This window comes from Thermobia domestica, chromosome 1 (genome assembly GCF_964235325.1).
Source record: "Thermobia domestica chromosome 1, izTheDome1.hap1.1, whole genome shotgun sequence".
NCBI classification, from domain to species: Eukaryota; Metazoa; Arthropoda; class Insecta; order Zygentoma; family Lepismatidae; genus Thermobia; species Thermobia domestica.
Window position 1 is genome coordinate 315,158,369 of NC_137454.1, and position 19,658 is coordinate 315,178,026.

General features: G+C 35.3%; 1 protein-coding gene across 1 annotated transcript in view; it reads left to right on the forward strand.

Annotated features, from left to right (window-relative positions):
* Positions 1-6,906: 6,906 nt before the first annotated feature.
* The window catches only part of LOC145662526 (solute carrier family 67 member A2-like), a 37,826-nt gene continuing 25,074 nt past the window's right edge, over positions 6,907-19,658 (forward strand). The window contains exon 1 of the mRNA XM_081728191.1: positions 6,907-7,157. Coding sequence (XP_081584317.1) covers positions 7,098-7,157 — 60 coding nt within the window. The 5' untranslated portion in view covers positions 6,907-7,097. The remainder of the gene's footprint in view (positions 7,158-19,658) is intronic.

The following is a 19,658-nucleotide window of genomic DNA, read 5'->3' on the forward strand; positions in this document are numbered from 1 at the left end:
TTTTACCAGTTGACTTTTACATTTTATAGATTACAAATGCATTCCTCAAATTCCGTAATACTATATATACAATTATCTATTAACATATTACTAATGTGTTTGGCAAACTATTTGGTTTCCAAATTACGTACATGTAAAGGTAACATATTGAACATTTTCATTCCATTATATTTAAAGTTTTGCTGCGTCTTGCATAATCTGACAGAAGAAGGTTTGGATTGAGTATAGCCCGCTCCCCCCAGTGATTTTAAACGAATCATAGTGATTCTGACGATTCATATTAGTTCACAATGAATCGGAATTGCTTGTTATAAAGATTTAGGATGTAAATCTTGTGGTAAGGAAGCTTTAGTATAAGGAGTAGTAGTAGTAGTAGTAGCAGCAGCAGCAGCAGCAGTAGCAGTAGTAGTAGTAGCAGCAGCAGTAGTAGTAGCAGTAGTAGTAGTAGTTGTTGTTGTAATGGTAGTTAGTAGCAATAGTAATAGTAGTAGTAGTAGTAGTAGTAGTAGGAACGGGTTAGAAGCCCCGCAGGGGTTGGTTGGGTTCTGTTATCGATAATAAGTAGTAGCAGTAGTAATAGTAGTAGCAGTAGTAGCATTAGTAGTACCGGTAGTAGTAGTAGTAGTAGTAGTAGTAGTAGTAGCAGAAGAAGTAGTAGTAGTAGCAGCAGTAGTAGTAGTGACTCTTCCAGTTCCGGTGACAAAGAACTGGGGGGAGCGGGCTATACACAAGCCGAAGGTTTCTAAATTCTCTTTGTGCCTTGTATTATAACTATGTACGTTAGATCGCAAATTAAAACTAGTCTGGTTTCCCTTAACATGCATTAAATTACAATAAATATTTATTGCAGGCACTGTCATGATTCGGCATTCTTTGAAAATATCCCTACAGGACTCAGTATCAGGTACACCTTTAATACAACGTAATGCCTTCTTTTGCCATTTGAATACTTCCTTTGCACCTGAAGTTTCCCCATAGTAAATTACCATACAATAAATGTATCGTGTAAAACCAGAGTGAACCAAACACCAGAGTGTTCATCATGGGGAAAATTAAGGTTAAAGTTGGCGTTATATTGAAAAATCCTGGACATTGATTTTATTAGTTTATTTTCTGAACTTGAGTTACAAAAGAACCAAAAATGTGTACATAAAGTATTTGAATGAAAAAAAAAAAAAAACAAGTTTTGTGAGGTGAAAAATATATCGAAAAACAGTGCTTTGTAGTTAGTTAAGTTTGGCATTATACTTACATACGATTTTGTACATAGTGCACTAAACTACGTATTATAACACAGGAAAATAGTTTTAGAAAATGTTCCAAACCTTAGCAATGCAACAACAGAAACCCTTTATACGATATCATCAAATTCATGATCATTGTCGAAACCATGATCATGATAATATTCAAGTTCATGATCTTCAGCACGACAATCATCTACTGATTGCAGGTTCTGGTAAAATGGGTGGTGAACTGGTGGAACAAACTGTAGGAGATACAGAAGATGTCTTCGTTGCTGCACTTATGGAATGGCCAGAAGAATACAAAGAGGATAAATGTACTGAACCCAGATCTTTTGGTCGTCCTTTCACATTTCTGTTAAAGTTGACGGAATCATATTCGTGCATATTGAAAGATATCTTGTAATACATTATTCCAGGATTACACTTTTCAACTTTTATTTCCTTTATCTTCAACCATGGAACTTCGCACTTATTCGAATTCACTTTCCTGTAGAGTGTCTGCCTGCCAAGCAGCACTAGGTGCTGCGCGTGCAAACGAATCCTGCTACGAGAGACCATCCTGACCGAAGTGTTCCCTGAGTTTCCTCAGTCCCAGCAGGCGAATGTTGGAATGGTACCTTCTGTAAGGCCAAAACTGCTGCCTTTCACATCCTTCCCCTTCCCTCTCTTGGCCTGAGCATTAGTTGCCTACTGGCCATAAATAACAATTCAAATCAAAATACAATAAATCAAAATACTCTTTTACCAATAAGACAAAAATGAAGTAAAATATTGAAAACAAGTTGTTAATAATATGAGCATTATGACAGAAATGTCTGTTTAGGAACCACATTTCTGATTAAAAACACCAGAGGATCAGACCAGGGGGACCAGAGAGAACCCCATATCTAAATCATTACAAATGTTTAATTTATTCGCTCCTACAAAAATAACAAGAAAATGCTGGGTCGTTTTGTTCCGTGGTAAGAACAAGAACTTTGCGAAGCATTCGGCTGTTTTGACAACTTGGCAATGCTGGAATCATTGCCCAGCGAAATGTGAGAACCGGAAACAGAACGGCCCGATATATACATTATCGTTTCATAGTGAACTATCTCCAAACTAATATAGAGAACATTATCATGTCATAGTGAACTATCTCCAAAATTAATACATAGAGTCATTGCGTGAATGTGTTCACCAAAAGAACTTTCAATGTCATGTTGCTACTCTTCATCTCTAGCATTTGGCGAATTTTTATGCATCAAATTCTTCATTTATAGATTACTTGGACAATTTTCCTTTAGTTCACTATGGCACAATTCTGTTCTTAACATATAGCGACTGGAAAGCAACAATGTAGTAATATTACATATTACTTTTAAGAAAGTAATAAGTAACAGTTTTCCTTACCTTCGTCAGTGCTAGGAGCATATTCCGAACCACTAACACTAATATCACTCATGTCTTCTTGAAATTCCATGCTATTACACCTAGGTTTCTTGGCCCTTAGTTCACGATTGCTTCTGCTAGCAGCCATGTTCTACGTCTCTTAGTTCAGTATGGTACAAGCAAATACAGGTTGTTTTCGAACGGTGATATTTTCGTTACCTGATGTCGCTATCTTACACACTCTTCCAGTGGTTCTCTCTGCCTTTACAAAATTGAACCATACCTACACTACCCAAATAACACTAAATCCGAAAATCGGCGGAAAGTGGAGTTGGTTCACTTTGGCTTTACACGATACAAATGTGAGTGAAAGAGTATAATACACTGAAACGATCACTTCCTTACAGACCTTTTTAATTTCTGCAATACATATAGAACACGAGCGAGGTTTTTTTTTTTTTTTTTGCATAGTTCCTTAGTGTGTACCGTCCAGTTTAATTATGTGTCTAAATACTGTATACATCTAACAACTTCATTCTCTTTATTCAAGATATACGGTGGTTTGTTAGGTAAAAGAAATGAGTTTCTGTTTTTGTCGTGTTATTACCAAGCTATTTGTTCGGAACCATAGAGAAGGAGCCTTTAACATTTCTTTATTTTGGGTTAAGTTCCAAAGTTGGGCGTCCGTTTCCATGAAAATTTTTAAAATTTACAGGAAAGATATGGATAATTTAATCGTTTGTGTGCTTGATAATATATAAGGGTCTCGAAAAATCTGTTTATTTGTTATATATAAGCGGTTATAAACATGGGACTATACGGCGAGCGGAGGGAACTACTTGGCGCAAAGAAACCGAACAGTTGCATTGCGGGAAAGTAACGAGCATTTATGTTATCAACATGGCGAATGTACAAGGGCAATGAAGTAACAGTTTTAACATTTGTGAAGCAATACGTTGATAACGAGCAAAATCTTTTAAAAGTTTGTGGGATTAATGAATCTAATAACAAATCGCAGAATATATGGAAATGAGATAACAGCGAAAAAACGTGGCGAAAGCGGACACCTAACTTCGGAATAAATGCCTTTATTTTTAATGTTTACATTGAGTATGCTATAGTAATTTGTAATAAAAGTAGTGTCATCAGCAGACAATTTGTTTTATACGGTAGATAATTTGGTAGGTCGTTCATGTACACTAAGAATGAAAATGGGTCTAGTACTGAGCCGTGAGGAACACAAGTCAAAACTTGTAACTCATCGGATGTCTAATTGTTAAATTTTACAATCTGCCGTCTGTTAGTAAGGAAAATCTTAAGAGTTGAATGTCGTATATTCCATAGAATTGTAATTTTTAAAGTAAAATATCGTGTACAACTGTGTCAAAAACTTTACTTAAATCAATCAGAGTAGTACATATATACGAGCTGGATTCAAAACCATTTAATATTTCATTCACGACCGTCTCACCTCTCAACAGCATCAATAGTGGATAGCCCCGATCTGAAACCAAAATGGGCTACATTAATAAGTGAATTTTGTTCAAAATAAGGAGATAATTGCTTTTTAACGCAATACTCTATTATTTTAGAAAACACTGGAACAAGGGATATAGGGCGGTAGTTACCAGGGTTATCTCTATCACCCTTTTTATATATAGGTACTGTTATTGTTACTTTTAGGCTATCAGGAAAACAGTCGTCGTTTAGTGTCCAATTAATAAGGTACGTGATAGGAAATGCTATTATATCAATTGTTTGCTTTAAAATAAAGGTAGGTAGACCACAAAAATCTTCACTGTACGTATTTTTCATTTTTGACACAATATTGAAAATTTCATCTACACTAACCTGTGTCCATTTAAAATTTAGATTGTTAAGTTCTGGCAAACTTTGCCTACTAAGGTACGTATATGATATATTAAGATCATTGTTAAGATTGTCATCATTGGTCATAGAAATTAGTTACATGTTAATTATTTACAAAGAAACTATTAAACTCGTTCGGTGTAATGCTAGTCAACTTTGTTTCACCTTCTATCTTCATTTCTTTTTATTATTATTATTATTATTGATCAGGCAGCTTTGCATTTATTACTTGCTATAACTATGCGCTGTTCATGAAGTTTTTGCTTGGCTATTTTTATTTCTTTTCTGTATTTTTTCTTAATCACATTGTACTTTAATTTAGCAATAGTGTCACAATTTTTAGCTGAGTTGATGAGTTCATTTTGAGTTCAACGTCCCTTTTAGCAGCGAGGCTATATGAGACGTGGACCTACTGATTAACGTGGAATCCGAACCACATGAGCTCCCGCCGGAATACAATTTTTAGTGTCAGCGTGTAAATTGACCATTATAACTCGAAGGTTAGCTAATTTTGGAGTAAACCATGTTAAATGTGTTCTAGATGTCTTATTATTTATGTGAATAGTTTTAGATTTTAATGGGCAGCACTCACTATAAATATTAACAATAGTGTTTATAAGCGTATTCCATGCTGCAGACAAATTATTACATGCACTTAACAAATCATAAAAATTTACTTCATATGGACTATCCCTTAAACTCTGATATGGGATTGGACTATGTTGTAGTGGGAGGAACGGCATATTAACTCAATTATACAGGTGGGAAAAACGGTATGAGTTGAAGAATACAGTATATAGCTAATATGCTGAAATCTTGAGTAGGGTTAAATATAGAGCTTATAGGAAGTAATTTCGTCTTTAAACATGTATGTATAATGTTTGTTTTCCGTGACAAACTATGTCTATAAGATTTGTAACATCGTGGTCACAAATGGAACTAACTGCATGAAAGCAGAATACATTTCGGATACATTTCTTACTTGCCTTATGGTTAAGTAAGGATGGTTTTAGATGTTATTGCAAATCAATATGTTTTTGAAAAATGAAATGCTCTAAAAGTGTGAAGGCTTGAACCGAATCAGCGCCCTTTCTACGCCATTGATACAAACTTGTTACTCTCACTTACTTAAGTGGATACATATAGTTGCTATTTTATTAGCCTATTATACAAGTGTATAACAGTGCCTGAATGATCTTTTTTTCCTCCACTTTACAATTTTTACACATGTAAACACGAAGTGAAACAAATAAACTTCCTAAAACAATTTTCTGAACTTATGAAGAATTTATTGCCATAACCTATGTTGCTAATTTTTCATAGTGTCAAAACCCTTATTTTAACTCAAGTAATAATAACTAGGAATGCAATGGATGTACCCGATTGCAATGAAATGAGCTGAGCGAGCTTAAACTACGTAATCATTCCTGGCCATTATGCAATAATAAATGCCATTTTTAATTGTTGACAAAAAAATCGCGTGAAAACTTTTTCCCCATGTTAAGTCTATGCAAGCGTTTTTCGGTGATTATTCCTCGATGGTGCATCGGATTTTTGATTTCGACCTATGTTGTCACTCAACACGACATACTCTATCAGCGTGCTAAGTTTTCTTCAGATCGGCCAAACGGTCTAGGAGGAAGCGTTTTTCGGTCATTATTCCTCGATGGTACATCGGATTTTTTATTTCGACCTATGTTGTCACTCAGCACGACATACTCTATCAGCGTGCTAAGTTTGGTTGAGATCGGCCAAACGGTCTAGGAGGAAGCGTTTTTCGGTCATTATTCCTCGATGGTACATCGGATTTTTTATTTCGACCTATGTTGTCACTCAGCACGACATACTCTATCAGCGTGCTAAGTTTGGTTGAGATCGGCCAAACGGTATAGGAGGAGTTCGCGGACAACCAAACGGCTAACCCGAGTATAAGAGCTTCGCTTCGCTCAGCTCATTAATGAGCCTTAAGATGAAGTCGTTCTGACGCGTGATTAGTACCATACTAAAGAGTTCGACTAATATATGTTTTATGCAGTAGTCAGGTTTTGTGAGTTATTAATTGTGAACAACACTTTCGATTCGCTTTTAGTATGTAAAAGTTTGCTCCTCGCTGAACAAAGCATGGGTACCCCCAAGAAACTTAATGGATACAATATACCCTATCAATATAATGTGATAAAAATTTGAATGTATAAGTGAAACCTGGAATAGCGACCGCACCAGTCTTCGGAAAATTTTGTGTACAGTAAACCAATGCCAAAAAAAAAAAAAAAAAGTGCTTTGCGATTGCGTTGACGCATACCGTTACGGATTAAGTTAGCAGGTAATTCATATTTTACTTGTCCTCATCTAACCACTGTAGGTTACAAGGCAAAGTTGGTTAAAAACTAAACTTGATTTTTTACTTATCTTTTGAAGTTGAACAAGGAAATGCACTGTAATGTGTAATCGCCGGAAAGATTTTGGTATAGGACAGAACAATAAATAACGCGAAAACTGAGTAGTCATGAACGGAGATGTACACAATTTCAATGATAAGATATTTCATGAAGATATTATAGTTACATAACGTGTGAAAGATATCATTTAACTGCCGAAGCGTAAGAAAAAGACATGCTGCGGTTTTCATCATGGTCAACACAAATCCAGTGCATTTATTTCGTGTCATTTGCTGTAAGCATTTATATATATTTACAACCATGTTTAAGAATATTTTTTTCACTTCATGAAGCATGCGGGGTACATGCCTTGCTTCTGATAACTAACATGTCACAATCTATATGCTGTCATTTTACGTTGTTTTACCATATGGTTGAGTAAGAATTATTTTAAATGTTAATACAAATCTATATTTTTTTAAAAAATTAATTACCTTTCAGATTAACGTCCCACAATTATGCCCTTTACGCCAGGAGAAACGTACGATTGAAATAAGTGAAATTGTGAATCAATGGAATGAGAATGTGGAAGGAAACGAAAGTATCTGAGAAAACCCACGGGCAATATGTTATCAACCACGAACTTACTTGGCCGGAGATCGAAACGAGTCACACGCACCAGAGATAATTGCTCTAGGACTGAGTCACCGTGGTGTTCAAGTTTTTGAAAGTGGCTATTGGGTATAGCTGTAGTTCATAAATATTACTTTACCTTGAATATTTTACTATTTAGATTCCAAATATTGTCATCCATTGGTTTTAATCCGGACAAAGGCTTAAGTTTAGAGTTACCCCTCCAGTTTTAAAACTACAAAAAACAAAACATTAAATATAGTTAGCTTGGTTTAGGATAGGTTAGGTTTGGTTAGTTCAAGTTAGGTTATTTTTACTCGGTAAGACTTTAGGTAAACTAGAAAGGGCAAATTTTTACTTTGAGCCAAACAATGACTTCAACCGATTCATGTGATCCGATTACAATTACTAACACAGTGAAAGTAATGTACGATATTAAGAATTATACTATAAGTACAAGGGCCACAATGTTACTATACGATGTTAAGAATTATACTATAAGTACAAGGGCCACAATGTTACTAAACATCAATTCAGGTGAAGCGGTGACTATGAATTTTCAGATCTAAATGGGGGCTACCGCCCCCCAAACCCCCCGCTCAAGTACCATAAAAACATCCAAAATAATAATAAATAATCACACCACTACTATAAAGCTAAGATAAGAAGGGAAAAATTTTAAAAAAAACACTCGTCTCTAATCATAAATCAGTGCATGACAAAGAAAAAAAAAATTACATCTCAACAAGACAATAGGACAAGCAGCAGCAAACCAAATACTTTCCCTAATACTCAAATGCAAAACAAATCAAGAATAAAAATAATATGAATTAAAAAAAGAAAACGCCATTTCGCCATAGGAGAACACTCATGAATAATGACCTCATAACTGCTGATTCCACACACGAAAAAATAAGATACCAAGAACACATGCACAATACTCAACATTACTTAAAAATGTTCCAATAAACGTCCACTTTTACAATACGTCGAAAATATCTTCAGTTTAGACCACAACTATGATAGGTTTTCTCTAACTCAATTCAACCAATTCAATTACGCGCTTCCCGCATGCCACAAACAGCAGCACACACATACATGCACACAGAGCATGTGACATCACACTAACCAACTACCATATGACTACACAGACACCTAGTGGGAAAAATATGAACTAAGACGTCACACCAAAGGCACGAACAGTTCCAACAAGTGACTCACGCACAAACAGTTCCAGAAGTAACTCAACCTATAAGAACCGATTAAAGTCACAGTTGGAGTCAAAGTAAAGACTTACCCTAGAAAGTGGCTTGAACCGGCTCTCATAGAGGCTTCAATTATAACATAAATTTAGTAATCCGTGGTTCTCATAAAAATCTAGTAGATTCTCTTCATAATTGTGTAAAACTCAATGCAGAAATATCACATTCAACTAGAGATGCAAAAAAGGCGGCTTTTTTGAATCGATGTTTTTTTGCACATAAAAAGCCGGCTTTTTTGAAGAAAAAAACGAGAATTTTGGCAATTTTGGCTTTTTTCATTTTCATGATTTTTCTATTTAGATAGCTTTCTTATTGTATACTCCAAAGTTCAATAAGATTTCATGACCTAAATGCCATATTTCGGTCTGGAATTCACCATCATGATGGATGGAGCACATGTTTTATGAATTAAAGTGAACATAGTGAAGTACATAGTATTTGAGGGCAATTTTAGAGGTCATTTAACTAATTATTTTAACTTCTGAGTTATCGGTAATGTTTTAATTCTCTAGATAATTTCTTTTTAGTCATCCGTGTTTCATTACTTAGAGCTTAGTACTCTAGCTTCTAGTAGCACATAATTAAACTTATATTTTTCAATATATCTGTCATAGCGTAGCTGTGCAATGACTTAGCAACAATCTTCCGGATACAACCTTAAATGCCATTTGATAGGAATAATCAGTAGGGGATTTAAAAAAGTATTTGGGAGGGGTTTCTCTGAATGTTTGATTTTTCTAAAAATCCCTAATTTTTATTTGGGAGGGGCTTGGAGTTTATGAGTACAGGCATAACAAATATTTCGTTTCGTTTGTATATTCAGCAATATTCTTCCGATTGCAACCTTGAAAACCATTTTATACTGAAATCAGTGGCGGAATTAGAAAAGTATTTTGGGAGGAGTTTTTCTTTAAAAAAAAGTACTATTTTTTTTTCTGAGGAGAGCTTGAAGTTTATGAATAAAGGCATAACTAATAGTTAGTTTGTTTTAGAATTTCCATAATTACGGGGTATAGGCTTCGATCCGAAAGACATACCTCGCTAACACCTTCGCAAATCCGTCACTGCTGGTAATTAGTAATAACAACGATTTAAAACCGATAAGAAAGGAAGTCGGCCAGGACTCACAGTACACACACTATCTCTACATTCACAGATGGAATTAAGAAAAACTTTTGTCAAAATGGTCGAATGCGGGGATGAATCCCGGACTTCCCGATAGAAGCGCAAAAGCTAACCACTCACCCATGTTTGTTATGCAGTTGTGATTAACTTAAATATATTCTCTGTCTCAATCCGAAGATTCAGTGCTGCTTTCACAAAAGCATTCCATTGACTTGCCCAATTCAATCCAGTTTCTACTCTGTATTCCTATTTCAACAAGATCCATCGTAATATTGTCCTCCCATCTGCGCCTAGGTCTTCCTAATGGACGTTTTCCGACTGGGTTTCCAGTTAAAACTTTGAAAGCGTTCCTACCTTCTTCCATTCTGGCTACATGACCTGCCCACCTAAGCCTCCTAGACTTGATGACTCTAACGATGTTTGGTAAACCGTATAAATTATGTAGTTCTTCGTTATGAAGTTTCCGCCATTCCCCATTTCTGTTCCTCTTGGGTCCAAATATTCGTCTCAGAATTTTATTCTCAAATATTTTCAGTCTGCGTTCTTCCCTCAGCGTAAGCGACCATGATTCACAACCATAAAACATAACAGGCATGATTATCATTTTATATATATATATTTTAAGCTTTAAATTCCCCGACAGAATTCGCGACAACAAAATATTTTGAACTGAATAATAGCAGGAATTTCCTGATTTCAGTCGAGATTTAATTTCTTCGTGGATATGATTTTGGTCTCATAATATTGATCCTAGATATTTGAAAGTATTCACTTTGTCGAAATTATTATCTGATATTTTAACGCATTCATAATTTGCCCGTATTACGATCCTGGTGAACTTCCACGTATTTAGTTTTCTCAGCATTTATTTCTAAAGCAATGTCGCTGCAAGCGTTTAATAAGGCGTCTGAATTTATTTCGATGTTCTCCTATAAGATTTACATCATCAGCATATGCCATAACCTGGTGAATATCGTTCAGCTCTAGACCCTGGCTGCTATCTTTTATTTTCCTTATAGCGTACCCTGGAACAAAGCTGAATAATAATGGCGACAACGCATCTCCTTGTTTCAGGCCATTCTTGACGTGGAAGCTCGCATTTTTCTACTCAGACTTTACTCTGGGATTCATTTAAACACATTTTCATTAATCTAACAAGCTTTTTCGGTATTCCAAATTCTGTAAGAATGTTGTACAATGTTTTCCTCCTAACCAAGTCATAAGCATTTCTAAAATCAATAAACAGATGATGTACTGGGTAATATAATCCCATTTGTTTTCGAATATTTGTCGAATGGTAAATATCTGGTTGATACTTGTTCGATTTCGTTTAAATCCACACTGATAATCTCCAATAATTTCATCTGCGTATGGGATCAATCTTGTTAAGAGAAATGCCTCGTTAATTATTACAATCAGTTTTGTCGCCTTCCTTGTGAATTGGAACAGTGATTGATTCTTTTCACTCTTCTTAAATGTATTCCATAGTTTTTCTTTTTTGTTAAAAAAAAAAAAAAAAAAAAAAAATCTTAACGATATATTGAATTCTTGTTAAAAATTCAGAAACCTTCAGAACTGGGTAAACCGTGATGGTAGTTATATATTCTAGAGCCTAGGAAACCGCACACAGAGATGAAGAGTCTATTATGCATATGATCCATGAACAGAAAATTCCCGATTCTGAACAAGCTTAAGGGACAGTCAGTGCATTACAGAATTCGGTACCTTGCCGATTTTGCAGATCCGAAGCACTTGATAGGTGGTAACAGATTATTATGTATGTGATCAATTAATGAAAAATTTGTTCGAAGTATTTATACAGTGTGTGTGAAAGTTAGAACTTAACTGAAAAATTTCAAGAATGTACAGAACCGCCCGAAACAAAGCTCTTGATGTGCAGCTTTTAAGAGTATCATATAAATGTATTTCTTTCATGTTTTACTTTATTTTGTTTCAAATAGAGGGTGTGTGATATTTTGAAGTAAAAATATTACATACAATTTTGCTAGTTATTTATGTATATTTTTTCTTTAAAACAAATACTTATTTTGTATATAAAGAGGTTAAAAATTTATTATATATATTGGTTAATTCTTTGGAATTCATAATGTAAATATGTTAAGTATTAAAAAAATATCTTTTCGAAATTCATGGTTTATTTTAGAGGTTTTATATTATTATCTGCATCAACCACTAATTAAATGAGTTTTGTGCTGTAGAGAAGCGAAACGAAGTCTGCTTTGTCAATTTGAAGCAAAATTTTCAAAAAAGCCCAAAATTTCCCAAGCAGAAAAAACCGAGTTTTTTTTCAAAAAAGCCGTTTTTTTTTTTTTTTGTAAGCCCTTGCATCTCTACATTCAACACACCGATTCGCCATCCTATACGACTACCATGCTGAGGAATCACCGAAACGTTCCGCGTATTGCAAATAGTACCCACTTCTGCATATCTTTTCCTGTATTAAACATAACTTTACTGTCAAACTTACACACCTAGACATCACGTAAGAACCCCAATCAAATATTTCTTACTTCATTTCTCCTGTAAAGTTTCCTAATTTTTATAAAAAAGTGGCGGGGCAACTCTAAACTTAACCCCGGACAAATAGTCTTTGAAGCAGTCGAGAGAGGTAACACCCAAAGTAAGAGTTTGTCCGCATAATATGATTTGGGCATATACAATTGGTTTCCAGGAGGGAAAGGATAATTTTGGAACTGGGGGGCCAAAATCACCATGTTTACAGGAGAAATGAGATGATGTTACGTAAGTGTAATTACTAATTACTAATATAACATATCTAAACTAACCTAACCTGGCCATCAAAAACACAGAAAATATACGAAGAAAGTACGAATTTTAAGCATAGAATTCTGGTCTCCCAATCCAAATATACTAATCTAACTTCACCTAGGTTATAGACGACGAGCCTTACTTCCCGTTTAGGGAAGGAGGAGAAACGCCATACTTTTAGAAATTATTCACTAACTATCTAGGATGTTAAAAAGTAGGGAACGAGTCTTGCAAATATAATCTATCCGATAAGCCCCGCCGCACCAAAACTCTTTCGTCGAGCGAAGCTGTACGCTCTGAACACTGAACGAAGCTGTACGCCCATGCGAACAATATGGCGGTAATCCCATGCTGCGGTCACAGTACATGGCCTCTCTCTCTTCTATCCACTGTTTTCACATACACGCATCATTGTGGTAGCAGCATGCCCTGTACGATCCGAAATGTCATAATATGACATGACTGTTTCTCGTAGACAGATCATTCTGCCTAATTCAAACGCAGCCACGTGCTGGTATTGTATACTTAAACTTGAAAGGTGAACTAATTCAGTTGTTGAAGAAAACATAAATGTGCGATTGTAGAGTACCGTAAAAGGACAAATGTGCACCCGTTATTTGACATCGCGCTTTAGGAAATTCTACAGTTTCAGATCTTTTAATTTCAGAGAGACCCATTCACCATTGATTTTTTTTTTTTTTTTTTAATCAGATTTCAATGGATGGCCCCAGCATAAACTTCACTTGTCTACATATTTTCCAGTCAGATATCAAGGTATCGCCAAATGACTCTGTAAGGCTAGTTTTAGACGGAAGCATTTATCATATCTTTTCTCGTAGCAAAAATCGTATCATCTATATCCTACCGTAGTAGCAAATACAGTGCGTCCCACTAGCTTTCGAACCCGAAAAAAAAAGTTATAATTTCCGAATAAATGTACATAAGAAAATGAAATTCACAATACACGTACCTTGTTTCATGCTAAACACGAGAAAGGGTTGAACAAAAGCGCACACGTCAAAACAAAGACGATAGGTGGCGCCAGGGGAAGTGCTGCTTGGTGTGGTGTGCGTGCGTTAGTGTGACTCGAGTCGCTGCATCGCGAGGATGGTTCTGTACACCGTACAGGAACGCGTGTTCATTGTTAAAAAATATTGGATATTGGGATCGTATCAGACCGTTCAACGTGAATTTTGCCGTGAATTTGGATGCCGTAAAGGACCATCGAAATCATCAATACATCATTTGGTGAACAAGTTCAAAACAACAGGAACGTTGCATACGGGACATGGAGACGCGCGTCCACGGATGTCCGAGGAGACAGTACAGAATGTGCGACAACGTCTTTTGCAGTCCCCTAAGAAGAGCCTGCGTTTATTATTACAAGAGATAGGGATGTCAAAGTCAACTGTGCAAAGAGCCGCCAAAAGAGCCAAGCTGTTTCCATATCGCGTTACAGTCGTCCAGGAGTTGAAGACTACAGATTGGGAAAAGCGCGTTATGTATTGTCGTTGGTTGCAAGCTTTGTTGCATGATAATCCAGGAATCCTAGACTATACTTGGTTCACAGATGAAGCTTGGTTCGATCTCTCCGGTTATGTGAACTCGCAGAATACTCGGGTGTGGGCCGCCGAAAATCCGCATGTGTACCATGAGATTCCACTTCATCCCTTAAAAGTGGGAGTTTGGTGTGCAATTTCCCGACAGCGTATCATTGGACCCATCTTTTTTGAAAATACAGTAAACACACAAGTTTACTTACACATCTTCAGTGAATTTGTGAATCAGATGGACGATTAAAAATTGCGTCGCGGTTATTTCCAACAAGACGGACCAACATGCCATACTTTCAACGTGGCCATGGCAGAAATTGAGTCCTTTTTTGGTGACAGGATAATCTCCAAAGAATTGTGGCCGCCAAAATCCCCGGATCCACCTGATTTCTTCTTATGGGGTTTTCTTAAAGGTTGTGTCTACAGAAACAACCCACGATCACTGCAAGAGATGCGAAACAACATTGAGAATGCGATTCATGAGATCACACCGGAGACTGTACATCGGACTTTTCACAATATGGAACGCCGTGTACAAACATGACTTGACGTCCAGGGAGGACACTTTCAACACCTGCTGTGACGGTCATGTATTCAGCATGAAACAAGGTACGTGTATTGTGAATTTCATTTTCCTATGTATATTTGTTCGGAAAATATAACGTTTGTTTCGGGTTCGAAAGTTAGTGGGACGCACTGTACTATAGCAGTACCTATGCCATGGCATATCCTATGGCATTTCTTGTCGATAGAACTTGCTCTATTTCGTAGCATTTTCCCTAGCATTTCTGGTTCGATTGCAGCGCCATGGTGTGTTAAAAGGAAGCGAAAGATTTTGTGCCAAATATCCATGCTCTTTGTTTTATGTGGGAAATTGAATTGTACTAAAGAAAAATGAGTTGGAGTAGGGATGCTTTTTGCCCACATACTTTTTTGTGGTTTTCGTTTTTTAATATAACCGGCGAGAACTGTTGTTACAACCATTATAGCTTTAGGTATCTCACCCTGTAGTTTCGGAACCATAATTGCGCTCTTCTTCAGTGATTTGTTTGCTACGTCACGACAAGATGCCTATCTAAATACTACCGTGTAAAAGCACCATATTGCCAACCTGGGTTGCTTTGTTTTAGATTGTTCTTGATCTCATACAATATTATATGGAGATTTTTGGCAGCACATCTGCTACGATAAATGCTTCCGTCTAAAACTTGCCTAAAGCTTCGTCCAGATTTATAACAAATGCCCGTACAGAAAGAACGTAACATGTGCATGCGATGTGTGGCACGATGTTACAATATACTGTTACGTTACGAGGATCCATGAAAGTGTAGAGAGGCAGCCCGCACTTTATCACGTAACATCATGTTTTCCATTTGCCAAGTTTTTACGTAGTTTTGTAGAGATGATGTCTTCCTCTGTAGAGTTGGCTGCTGCTATCTACATTTTTGTCCATCGCACACTAAAAAGCAGCAGGGTCAGTCCTAGACAATTCGCTGCCTGGTGCGATAGTATCATTTGCCACTACTTCTTCCAAAGAAAGAAGAAAAAATCATAGACAAATATTTAGTCCAGTATGGTAGATAATTTTAGATTATATTAATTATTGGTAAACAGTATCCCACTCTGTCAAATTTGTGTATAAGAGGTAGTTTTTTAGGAGTAAAAGAACTTGTTTTACCTTGAAATGCTTAATTACAGTTTTATTAACACATTGAGAATTTTAACATATACAAGAGAATATTAATGATGCTATTTGCATATTATTTGAGTTACTTGTTATAAAATTAATTTTTCAAGGAAACCAAAACTAGAAAGCTTAGATTTTTTTATATTTTTTTTAAAAAAAGCTAACTTTTATAAGTGGTAGCAATTGAAAAACTTACATGAGTATATGGTAGCCTTTCATCCGAAGTTTAAGGTTAGTCTTTTTGCATATGGCTAAAATGATGTTTTTTCTTTATGTTTTTGTTGCCTCCGTTTTCACATTCCTTTCTGCCAGCCTGAATCTCCATTAATTTATATTACAAAATTTATTAGTTTTTAATTTTAAATTAAGTGCTTAGCTTATGATTTTTTAAATTTTTTTTTCAATTAAAAAGTTGATCTGATCACATATCACCGTTGTTCCTTAGGACAAGTTATTATGAAAAAGGAAAAACATATTAATGGTTTCTTTTGATTACTTTTTAAGGCTTTTTTTTATAATTACATTTAAGCACTATTACTTTTTAACAGATTAGCATATCCATTTCTTTCTTTCTTCTTTTTTTAAATAAAATCTTTGTTTCCAACACAATAATAATAAAACGTTAGTTCCAGGGCTTGCCAACAGGCAGAATACTTCATAATAGTCTTAGCAACGATTTTAAGTACGCTTCTTATCATAATTTTAGTAGTGTTGATGTAATATATTATTCACTGAATAATAATAATAATAATAATAATAATAATAATAATGAACTATTAATAATAAGAAGAATTGTAGCATCGGCAAGAACTTATAAAGTTTGTTAGGAATTAAATTTGAGCTACTATCTTCGCCAATAATATGCTATTTTAAACTTGAGTGAAGTATGAAAGTCACATCAGCAATGAAATTAGAAATGCAGTTACTCAAGTTTACAACTGACCTGCTTTGTAGCATAGCATTGGATGATAATATGTGCACGCGACGCACCCGCAACAGATGGAACATAAACATAATTTATGAATGTAATATGGAAATAAACGGGCCAAATTAGTAAATTTAACTAACGTTATCATGAAGTCAGGTTCCAACAAGAAATGTTAATTTTAAATGTTTTACTTTCTTATATTGCCAATTTTGTATACTTTATGACAGATTTTTGCCTCCCTGTGCAAATGTACGTGTTGCGTATACGGTAGAGGAAGCAGTAAAAGAAAGTGTTTGCAGATCAACTCACCTACATTGAATCTAGTTTACTGTCTGACTTGATTATATATATATATATATATATATATATATATATATATATATATATTCTTGAATCGATGTAATAATCACGATCTCTGCTATTCCGTAGAACGCTTCACAAACACTTTTCTTTCGATAGTCGATCAATGTATCGCTTTTTCGCGTGACCACTCCATGGTTGGAACACTGAAAGAACTGTGTATGCAGGTTAATGATAAACGCGTGTATAGACTAGCATATACCGTAACACACAACATTCCTTTGATGTAACGGGAAAAGATCAACTTCATTCATAATGCAATCACACAGAAGATCGTAATGTAACAGCCTAATAAGAGCTCTTCATAACTTATTTAAGGAGTTCCAGTATTCTGTGCCGAGTACAACTATAGAGGCTCAGAAAATTTCCCACTGAAATTTCGTTCTGTGTTGGCTTGAAAATAGTAACGTTACGCAGCGAGGCATTAACATTTATCCCTATCTTCTGTTGTATATTTAAGGTGTTAGGAAGGACAAGAAAGTTCCGAGCTCTTCGAGGTATCAGATCGTGTCAGGTATGTTGGAAGAAGATAAAATGCTTATTCCTAAACTTACATAAAAAAAAAAAAAAAAAAAAAAAACTATCTTCAATAATAGAATTTTTCCTTACTGAATTTCAGACTCACGCTCCTCTCACTCCATTTCTTTACAATATCTTATCGGATGTGATTAAATCTCTCTCTCTCTCTCTCTCTCTCTCTCTCTATATATATATATATATATATATATATATATATATATATATATATATAATGCTAAAGTTTGTAAAAGGGGCCGAGGTGGCTCAGTGGTAGATCGTTCACCTCTGGTGCTTGGGGTCCCGGGTTCTATCCCAGCCTCCGCCAAGTGAACTTTGTGGTGGACAAACACCGTGTGCATGGGTTTTCTCGGGATCTCCCGTTTCCTCGCACTTTCTTCATTCCAGCATTTTCATTCATTACTAATTATCACTGTCTCCTTTAGCCTAACCGGCATAACCGCGGGACGTAAAACTCAAAGATTTCATTTCATTTTCAAAGTTTGTAAAACCAGAAGCTTTTTGTTCGTTGAGTTCATGTTTACAAATAGATGTGATAAAATTTTCTTCTCGTGAAAAGCGTTGACATTGGTTTCTGCTACTCGTACTGCCTGTAAGAAATATCAACCAATAACGAATTTGGACATTTTGGGTTTTCGCCGAAGTTGCAGAAAATGCATACAGAAACTTGTTCTTAATCTTTTAAAGAATCTACCTTTAAATTATAAATTGACTAGGACTCTTTCGTGCTTGAATCTTAATGTTTCTGCAGGATCTAATGTTGGAGCGAATCGCATGAATTGTTTTAAGTAAACTAGCTGAAAAGAATAATTGGTTAGATGGCAATGGGGCAGAAGGAGTTGCGAAACAATTCAGAGTTTTGTTCGAGTCCAAATTGTAAGGTAATTATGAGTCAGTATTCTAGAACTGGTCAGCGTTAGGATGACTTTTGGCTAAATAACTTCGGATACTTCAGAGTGCAATGATTTAAATTATACTGTCAAAAATGGTGTTAATATCTCTCATAAAAATTCAAATCTAGAATGTGAATTTTCAATGAATGCGGAATGTGTAGCAAATTATTTAAAAGAACAAACTAATAACCACACACTTGTGTACAAAACAGTAGCTTCTTCTAGTGACTTTGAGAAATTATTGATAAGGAAATCTCTGATTCATAAAGTACGAAATGCTTGTATTCGTTTTGCAGAAGCAATAGATCAACAACGAGAGAAAAAGAAAAAGAAATTGAAGATAGGAAAATAAAAATTATTTGGAAACGAGTTGGAAACTAAGACGACTAAAATAATGGAAGATATGCGTAATATTAAGAAGAAATTATGCGTTTGGAGAAGTGAAATGCATTACTTTAATACTATTGAGTTTTTCTAAAGATACATCGTTAATATTGAATAGCGTGTTTTATGTACATACATCCAACGTTTTTCGATCAGTGTCTTACTGGTACTTTTTCATTTCTTATGTGCCGAAACTTGCATCATGTGACTAACGTTACAGATTAAATTTTGAGGGAAGATGTTTGATTTTTCACTTTGTACAAGAAGTTGTACAGACGTGTGTAAATTATTAGACTAAATGTCGATTTCTCAGGATTTTCGAAGATTTTTTTCCTCCATTTGTATTGTGTATAGTTGATATTTTTTAAAGCTAAAGTATGTTCTAGACTTTATGTGTACCTTCACATAGAAAGTAATGATTCTTTTTATTCCTTACCGGCAACAGTGGTAAGAAACAGACAATAGTGGTAAACAACTGCATCATTGTACTTATATTAGCACATGAACTGGAGTTGGTCCTTTCTATATACGTCATACTAAATTTGCTTTACGTGGTGTTATGTTTTTAGTATTCCAAATAATATTTTAATGTGTATTAGGTACAAAACACATGAAGTTTTGCTTTCTTAAGTGTTGTTTTTAGC